We start from the raw sequence: 10030 nt of genomic DNA, 5'->3' as shown, positions 1-10030 counted from the left end.
TTCAGCATGGGCAGAAGGATGCGTGGAAACAATGAAAAGCAAGTTTAACACCAATCCCTCTTCTATTCACCAGGCTGGCCAATTATCATGTGTGTGTGTGTGTGTGTGTGTGTGTGTGTGTGTAGTGTGGAAAATCTGTCTTGTGTAATTTATTGTGGTGGTCGACGAGCATGAATAACTTTACTAGTAATGGATCAATATCTGTAGAAGCAGGTAGGGTGAAATGAACTCAATTATTAAACTAAATGTCTAAAAATTAAAGAAGGCAGTAAATCCTAATTTCTTTATGATGTGCTTTTTCAGGGTTTTTGCTTACCAGTGTGGAACAACACATTTAGTTTCTAATTTACACATTCAAATTTTCATTTGTCTCAATATGTTCGTTTACAGTATATGATGCTGTTGGGGGGTGGAATGCAGCAAGCTGCTTCATATGGAGTACAGAATTTAGTTGAAAAAAAGGCCAGAAATCCTCATCATCAACAGTGTTGAATTATATTGAAATGTAGCTTTGTCTTCTGGTTTCATTTAGTACTCAGGCAGGCGGGAGAGATATAGTGTGCATGATTGCGATTGAGATACGACACACATAAACAGAATTAATAAATAAATAGAATACTGCAGAAGCAATTTATCTAAAATGACTTTGTGTTTACTTTGTGCTTCAGTAGTCCCAGATGAAATCTGTAAATGATAAAGTTAACAAGCCAAAGACACACAACTCATATACTGTCTTCCTTATTAGTACTTTACACTATTATTCAGACTAACTGTTAATTGTCATCAGCTTTTTTCATCTTTTCCATATTGTGCTTATATCCTCTCTCTCTCTTTCACTCACTCTCATTCCATCTAACCTGCAGGACTATTCTGCTTATGAAAAAAAGACAATGGCTGCTGCCAAAATAAACACAGAGATTAACAGCACTACGATTCGCCATGAAAAGGCTACAGTAGCAGCAGACTGAAATCACGACGAAGATTCAAAAATACAATCAGTGTTCTGCTTTTTGTGTGTGCGCATGTCCTCGTACCAACTGAAAAGATTTTTGGGTGTGTGTTGTTCTTGTGTGTTTGTTAAAAAAAAAAAAACTCCTCATCAACCTACCAAGGCTTGGGAAAATGTCGTGACATTTCAGAGAAATAAGAAATCATCTTTCTTTGTTACCACAGGAGCATGAAAACAAACTGCTGGGTTGGAGTGTCACACTTCAATTTCGCATCAATTCAATGATCAAAATACAAAGGGCTTATTTGCAGCAAAATCAAAAACTCATTAATCTACACCAAAGTTATTATAGTAAATGAAAACTAGCAAAATAACTAAAATTAAAATTAAAAAAAACCTTTTCATGAACGAAATAAAATAAAAATGAAAATGATTTTTAAAAAAACAACTAATACGACATTTTACGTTTGCAAAACTAACTAAAAGTAACTATAATACTGAAAATATCCTTCATTTTCGTCTTGGTCAATTCGTTTCAAACATGAGCTTTCGGCGTTGAAATTAAATGTATTTATTTCGAATAAATACGGTAAATACAGAATGGATACGGAAGGAAGGAACAGTCCTTTGGGAGTTGTAGTTCTCTTACTGTGTGTCGCCCAGAAGTGACGCCATCGGGCAGTCCCGTCGTATTGACGGCCTCCCAGACTAAGCGCAAATTTTCCCGCTAAGCTAACTTTTACATCCAAGCTGTTTTCTGTTGCTACATGTTGCTAACAGAAACGGCTAAGACTGCTACTGACTAGCTAGTGCCTTCACGGAACCTGGACGGCGGTTATTTGTCTTTTGGGGAAAATTCAGAGAAACGGACATCTGTCACGAGTGTCAAAATGGCGCTGTTTCCTGCCACGAAAGGCAGATGTGAAAGTAGACAATGAGTTTGTCTCGCTGACACAGCCGGTGATTGAACTTCCACTACAACACCCTTCAGAAACAGCAGCAAAACTTGAAGAGCTTTCACAATAGCTCAAATAACTTATTTGTGACTTATTATTTGAGTCACAATAATCATGGACTCAACAACAACAAACAGATTAGATGCGCTTTCACTGGAGATACAGCAGGTAAAAGCAAGATTACTTTCTATCTCAGTCTATCTAACAGTCACAAATCTGAAAGTCCATTTGAGAAGTTTGCAATTTAATCAAATTGTTTAAATAGTGGAACAATGATCATCTCGTCTCAGTTTAGTCACACATTTACTCACTCGGTGTGAAGTCTGAACACAAAGATGATATACTTGCAAGAAGCCATACACAGTAAATGGGAATATGTGGACACACCACTTTATTGTACGTTCTGCTATCGAATGGAAGAATATTTAATTGTTCAGCTTGTCACTATGCATCGCTGGCATTGATATATGAATAAAGATATATTTGTAATTAATAAACAAAAAAAACATGAATAAATATGCCTCTAAAGTCACATAAAAACAGGTGCACTTCAAACCACTGTCCTGCATGACATCACTCAAAAAGAGTGACTCCCGTGAGCATCGTGTGAAACCTCAGCATCGAAATGATTAATGCTAGATTCTAGATTGCTGGAAAACAGGAATTTGGAACTTCTGAGGTCTGACCTAAAAACTTTCCAGTCAAAAGGGGCTGACGACCTTGATAACTATGTCGTTTATCATTAAAAACACATTATGCTATAGTTGATTATGATGAAAAATAGTAGATATGATGAAAATAAACCTAATCTTTTTTGGCACTCTTGTTTAAACTTTTATATTTGATCAAATTATGTCATGTATAGTACATATATGTAGCGGTACATCCTCACACTATTTTTCATATACATACAGTAGCAAGCTAATATCTATACAGCTAATATAACTACTAAATAAAGAGATACACATAAAATACAGATTATGCAGATATATTTACACTGTTCCCTTGCTCTTAACCAGGTTGCTATAAAACAGGATAACAGTAGCGTGTTTTGATTTTTCTTTGACTTTTGTTGTCAAAAAAGAGAAAATATGATGTGATTGTAGAACCAGAAATGGGACTTGCTCCTACTGCAAAGTACAACCCCAATTCCAATGAAGTTGGCTGGATGGCCTGCATGTGGATCGGGGCTTTGGACTGGCGTGGCTGCTTTAGAGCACCTCGTTTTTGGTTGCGAATGCACGCACGTCACAGAGAGAAGACGGAAGAGCGAGTGGAAAAACTAAAAACTCAGACTTGACAGCGGCAGCACGGTAGACAACTGGTTAGAGCGTCTGCCTCACAGTTCTGAGGACCGGGTTTCAATCCCCGGCCCCGTCTGTGTGGAGTTTGCATGTTCTCCCTGTGCCTGCGTGGGTTTTCTCCGGGCACTCCGGTTTCCTCCCACATCCCCAAAACATGCATGGTAAGTTAATTGAAGACTTTAAATTGCCCGTAGGCGTGAATGTGAGTGCAAATGGTTGTTTGTTTATATGTGCCCTGCGATTGGCTGGAAACCAGTTCAGGGTGTACCCCGCCTCCTGCCCGATGATAGCTGGGATAGGCTCCAGTGACCCTTAAGCGGCTCAGATATTGGATTGGTGGATGGACTTGACAGCTAGTGTGTGGACAGGGGCTTCGCGCTGGTGTGGCCGCGTTAGAGCGCCTCATCGTCTCACCCTGGGAAAGCCCTGCGACGACCCGGTGGGATGTACTGTATGTATTTCAGCCACCGGAGGCTGTAAGGGGATATATTTTCATGGCTCAAACATTGTGTTTCCTATGGGAAAAATGGGTTCTAAATCAGAACAAGGAGGTTTACCAGCATCCTGAAATGGATTGTTTGACCTTAGAGCTTCCAGTATGCATTAAATCAGTTCATTTTGGGGGTGTCAGGTTTTATGCAGTAGCGGATCCAATCATCCACTCTATGATAACTTATAATACCTGACTAGTCATTTCAATCAAATGTGCCTTTTGGGCAGCACAAATTGCCATACAGAGTTGAAATAGCACAGGTTTTCAACCCAATGAAGCAATATTTTTTATTCTTTCTAACAATTATTCAAGACAGCCATTAAAAAAAACATGTAGCAAGTACTCAAGTTATCACTTAGCTGCAGCTTGTCCTAAAATATACTATTTGGCACAAATGAAAACTAAATCCCTTTCAAAACAAGCCAAGCCATAAACGTTGACAAATCAGTGATTCTTGATATAAAAATTGCAAAAATGATTCCCGTCCTCGCTGCCAAGTAAGCCCTCTTCGGTTGTCACCGTTTGTGTCTCCGTGCAGCGCAGCTTTGTAGATACACACACAATGTTGTTTTCTTTGCAACATACGTTTTTGTCAAATTAGATACCGTATTCAATTCCAATTAGCTTTTAGGTTGAACTTATCATGAATGTAACAACAGAGAGCAGGATATTCATTTAACACAATCATTCAACCAGTATAAAAGCGCAAGCTAAAGACTTTAAACCCTTATTTAGGTGATTTATTTTCCCCAAGTGTAGCCCTTAAATATATATATATATATATATATATATATAGACAACATCTTTTGATGATGTGGTCATGTCTTGTCTTTTTACTTTCATTCTCTGTAGAATCTTGTTTTTTGTTTTTTTTTTACCCACTAACTTCTTTTGCCCAGACTATTTGAAGTATGGTTGCTTGTAAGCGCTCTATGGCAAGAGTGTAGGCTCTGAATTTAAGTGACATTGCGGTGGACTCCCAACCGTTATCAGGTGGCACTGCCATAAACTTTCCTTTTGGGTGAAAAGTACAGTAGCCCAACCAGCACTTGGGCTTTGGAACCAGCAACTCGTTGTTGAAGAGATGCTTGTCTTATTCCTGACTACTCTTGAGGTGCCCTTAAGCAAGTTATTGATCTCACCCCACTAGCTCAAGAGGTGCAGAACTGTTTGGGCTATTAATTCTCTCTGACGTCTCTCCTTGCATGCCTGCATGTGTGTGTGCTGGTTATCTGTGTGGTGTGCAACACAAATATACAGCAGAATGTGATTATAATTATAATTAGTATTACTCTTATAATTACACACTGCATTCAGTGTATCCAGCATGTTCGACCCATACTGAATAAATTCTCTTTTGTTGTATCTCTGTATAGAGTTACATTATGTTTTCTGATAAATGGGTTAAATTATCTGAATAGGATCACTCACCCAAGAGGTTTTTCCAGTCGACTGGCTGGTGATCCAACAATCTCCCCGAGAGTACAGAACATCTGACCCAAAAAGTCCTGAGAATGCAGGAAAGGAAAGGAGGGAGGAAATGAAGCAGGTTGGCATTGTGGAGTTCAGCAACAACAACAACAACAACGAAAGAACTGTTTAAAAGTGAGGTCAGACCAGCAGGAATATTCCTGCTGTCTTCTTTCTACTGTGGACACGCCTGCAAAAGTTAAATTTCAGATCAAATCAAATCAATCTTTTTTAGCGCATTAAATTCAAGCCAGTTCAATACTTGGGCAGTGTATTTGTATTCTTGGCCATATGGATGAAGCTTGTTTTTGAGTGTTTTGATTATTTCAACAGCAGATTTGCTGTCTTGGCATCTTTTTTTAGGTACAAACTGGAGGTGTGTCGCACAGTAAGCTGTGAACTATAACAGATAACACAACAGATGAGATTGAACACATAGTGCTAATGACAAGGAAGATGATTCATGACCACGTAGCTAGCGGTACATACTCTACAGTACTGTGCACACATTACAGTTGTCTTTTTCACAATGCTGTAATGACCATATAAAAGGGCATCCCTTTCACGTTGCGTTTAAAAGATATATTTTTTTCCAATGTTGCTGGTCTGTAAAAACAATACAGACGCCGAATGTCGAGGCAAACTCTGGATTTTCTGCATTACAAGGTAGTACCAGTCATAGCCATCACAAAGGCGCAACAATGCGTGTGTAGAAGGGTGTTTCTCAATGTTGCGATCAGGTGTGAAGTTTAACATCTGACACTCACTTTTCCTGCGTAGGAAATTAATATTTAGTATTTAATATGCCCCACCAATAAGATGGCACTGATGTCATCACATACACATCACATAATTATCTGATTGGACGATGCTGTGCAGACAAATGCCGGATCTACTGTTACGGCTCTTATTCGATACCAATTTTAAATTGAAGTTTACAGCACTTGGCAGAAGGCAGAGCTCCACCAAGAACAAAAACTGTCAGTCTTCAATTTGTGGGGGTTTTGACCATCTGTTCATGAGTTAGCATGCTACTTCCTGCTTCATGGAGGATCATCAACATACTAGCAGTACCATATGTGACTCTGGGGATTGTGGACAGGTTTGTTAATGATATATTGACTCAAACACTGGGGAAAAAACCATTGCATCCGTCTTTTTATTCAGTTCCTCACTCCACAAAATTCTGCCAAGAGGAACGCTATAAAAAGGCCATTAAAAATTAAACTAGTGGTGGCTTGCGAATTTTGCGCAGTACTGTCCATCTCAACACTTTGTTTTGTTTTGTTTATCGGAAAAAGGAGAAAAGGTATTGAACAATCCAGACCAAGGAGTTCCTTATGGTGCTTTGGGAAAGAGCAACAGCATCAGGCTTCTTTGGTGTGTTGTGATGCAGTGAAAAGGCTTGTCAACCCAAGTGTGAGCAAACACAAACTGTGTCATGACTGAATCTAGTTCTTTTATCATGCAGCCATCGTGGAACCCTTCAAGACCACGAGCGTGTTGAAAGGTTGCACAGATAGGCTGGAGTGCCGTTCAGACACTGCCCTTCCTCTTGAGCCAATGAGAGACAGCAGCCATGCAGTGACAGATGTGAAAGCGATGCTAGCACCTACGTTGAGTTCTGCAGGCTTCCAGAAAGGTTGGCCAGCAGCAGCAACAACAATAACAACAGTGACAACAACAATAACAACAAAATAGGCCCATCATATACCATATAACATGACACTTTACCAGAATGAAGTGCTCTGAAAGATGCTCAAGGTGATGATGTAAGAATGGAAAGACAACATGCTGAGCCATAATATTCCAAAAAGTCAATGCTAATGATGGGGAAAAAATGCAAACCCTGTTAATCCAAATCCATCCAATAATCATCAGATGATGATTTCAAAAGAAACAAATATTCTCAATGCTTTGAGTCACCATAGTTTCCAGTTGTGTAAAAAAAATTTACAAAAGAAATAGCAAACACAGTAATTAATCATTAATCACGAGCTTGAGAGTTTTGGGTAAAGGAGAAACAAATGGTGAAAAGCATTGCCTAATAGACACTTTCACTGTGACGTCACATCACTCCCATATGGTTTCTTCCTGGACTGATTTCACGTTTGCCACCTGAAATTGACATATTCACTATTGTAGTAAGTGAAAACTGCGAGTCCTTTTATGAGATTTTAATATTCTGCAACCATAAAGAAAACTTTTGAGTGTTTGCGATGAAGTATTGTGTGAAGTATTCACTGAGTTCCATGATAAGAGATTGGCTAGCCTTGGCTCATTTGGTTAAATATTTCAGACACAAAAGTAAACCAGTTTTTCATGGTACTTGGATCTGAATATTCAGATTAGCATCTGATTCTTTAAGCAAACCATTAATGGGGCAAAAAAGCCCTAGGCCTGGTTGGAAAACCGTTCGGATTGCTCACCACTCAGACGGTGTGTTTTCCTACTCCATGTATGACATTAGCAAGTACACCTATCGGAAGTAATCAAAATGAAGTGGTCTGAAGTCACTGTGAACGGGGTCTATTGAAGCCCTTCTACTGTACATGGTTGAATGAGAAGTTGTTGAAATGTCCTTCTGACTCACTATGAACAGAAAAATGAATTCCATTCAAAATGCTATATGCTTATACAACTGTTTACAAGATGAAGACAAGAAAACGAACATTTTGCATTCGGATATTTTAACGGACCAAGCACTAGAAAGGGTTTGCTTTATTCCATCAAGTAGCAGCAGGCAATAGACAGCTTCTAATTGGAAACACCACAGATAAAGAGGCTTCTTAGCTCAAATTCACATTTTAACCAACATGCACTAGTTTATTCATGCATCAGGTTAACAATTAACAGTTTAGAATTTAGCCAAAACTGGTCGGCACTTATCTGTGGTGTCAAGTAGAACGTAAATATAATATAGTACAATGTGCACTCACATGTTTGGACAAGTCTGGACTTTTGGAGTCAACATCATACCTGAAATGAAACCCAAAGGCAAAATGGCCATTTCTACATTACACAATTGTAATAATTAACTCCACAAGAATGTTTTGCTTTTCCTTTGGCTTTATTGTGACATTCTTTGGTTACGCCACCACAGAAGGGGACCAGTGATGGTAGAGAGATGGGAAAATTACGATGACAATGCATCAGTCGCTCTCTGCTTCATTGTGTGCTTTGCATGTTCATTACTGTGATGGGTTAAAGGCAGAAGACAAATTCCATTAACATGCAAGTAAAGTTGTGAATTAATGCCAATAAAGATGATTCTTCCTTCTGTTTTTTCTTAGCAGAAATGTGACATCCCTCTGCATATTTGTCACATATTTGTTTATTTTTGGAGGAAAAGTAGGAATATTAAGATTTCACTTTAAAAAAAATGTTTGAACAGTAAATAATGATTTTATGATGCCGAGAGACTGTTTGACCATGGTTTATTTCTAATTCCTCTAGGGAGAATTGCTTTTAAATGGTAACAAATCAGTGGCTGACCAATCTCTAACCAATGACCAACTAATCTATCAAATTTATATTGAATGTACTGTACCTTGATCACACATTGAATCATTGTTGTGTCGATTTACTGTCATGGGTAAAAATTAGATACTAGAAATGCAAATTGGGCGGCACGGTCGCCGACTGGTTAGCACATCTGCCTCAGTGATTGAAGACTCTTAATTGCCTGTAGGTATGAATGTGGGTGTGAATGGTTATTTGTTTTTATGTGCCCTGCGATTGGCTGGCGACAACAATGGCGGTGTACCCCGCCTCTCGCCCGAAGATCGCTGGGATATGCTCCAGCACGCCCGCGACCCTAGTGAGGATAAGCGGTACAGAAAATGGATCGATGGATGGAAATGCAGATCAAATTAGATAGCATTCAGAATAAAAACAGAAATACACTATTGGAAAATATTAATGCAAAACACGGCCTCAGCCACTTTCCAGGTGTTATCATCAGTGGGCAACGTGATTTGGGTTCAGTCAGACCCTTTTTCTTCATCCATAATCATGAGTGATGTGCTGATCTAATTTGCATATACCGGTGAGTAAAAAGCAATGGAAGCGAGTGAAATGGTGCATATGTGATTTACTAATTATTATGTTCACCTACACATTAATCAAGCACAATTGGGCAGCATGCATGTTTTCATCACGTTTACAGCCTCTGGCCACCATGGATGAATGTAACCATTTTATTGGATGATTCACACTACAGCCTCCCAAGAGCTATGAGGCCAAAAATACAACTTGTTTCAGAAAGGGATTGACAGGAAAAATTATCAGTGAGGCATAGAAAGAGGAAGACTGGATGCTGAATGAAGCCAGTCTCTCCCTCTGACTTCAGGATCGCGTATAAAAAAATTGAGAAAACAATCTGTCAATGTAGACTTCCAATGAAAACAGACTCACAAGTCAAACCGAAGGCTCTGCTTTTCTTCAAAAAAGTAGTCCAAGATGTACTTCCGAACAAAATCGGGGTTCAGGGTATTGTCTATCACTTCAGTCCTGCCAAACTGCAAATAGAGAAAGACAGGAGCAAATAATTATTATTTTATTTTATTTATGATAGTCATAGTCATTGATGGTGTAGTAGTACATTCGCCTGACTTTGGTGTGGGCTCAACCCGTGTCCTTAGAGTCTAAAGTCCAGAGACTGAGCTATTTCCGCCGGAGCACTCGAAACCCTCACATGGTTTCAACTGGGATCTTCCCCCTCGTCAAAAGCATACACCTTGGTTGCCAGAGACCTGATTAAGAGTGTTGCTGTCACATGTTGAAAAGGAAACCAGGGGTATGTTTCTGGGTTTCTTGATCCTAAACCTCTCCCACATTAATTACAGCGGGATAAGTC

At 39.1% G+C, this 10030-nt stretch overlaps 1 protein-coding gene across 1 annotated transcript in view; it reads right to left on the bottom strand.

Annotated features, from left to right (window-relative positions):
* Positions 1-5129: 5129 nt before the first annotated feature.
* LOC133483883 (copine-5-like) overlaps positions 5130-10030 on the bottom strand; it is a 34181-nt gene continuing 29280 nt past the window's right edge. Inside the window, exons 4-6 of the mRNA XM_061785721.1 lie at positions 9589-9692; positions 8112-8151; positions 5130-5210 (exon numbers count right to left, since the gene is read on the bottom strand). Coding sequence (XP_061641705.1) covers positions 5130-5210; positions 8112-8151; positions 9589-9692 — 225 coding nt within the window. The remainder of the gene's footprint in view (positions 5211-8111; positions 8152-9588; positions 9693-10030) is intronic.

Source organism: Phyllopteryx taeniolatus, chromosome 9, assembly GCF_024500385.1.
Source record: "Phyllopteryx taeniolatus isolate TA_2022b chromosome 9, UOR_Ptae_1.2, whole genome shotgun sequence".
Classification (NCBI taxonomy): domain Eukaryota; kingdom Metazoa; phylum Chordata; class Actinopteri; order Syngnathiformes; family Syngnathidae; genus Phyllopteryx; species Phyllopteryx taeniolatus.
The sequence above is the reverse complement of the archived record's forward strand: the minus strand, read 5'-3'. Positions and strand labels throughout refer to the sequence as shown.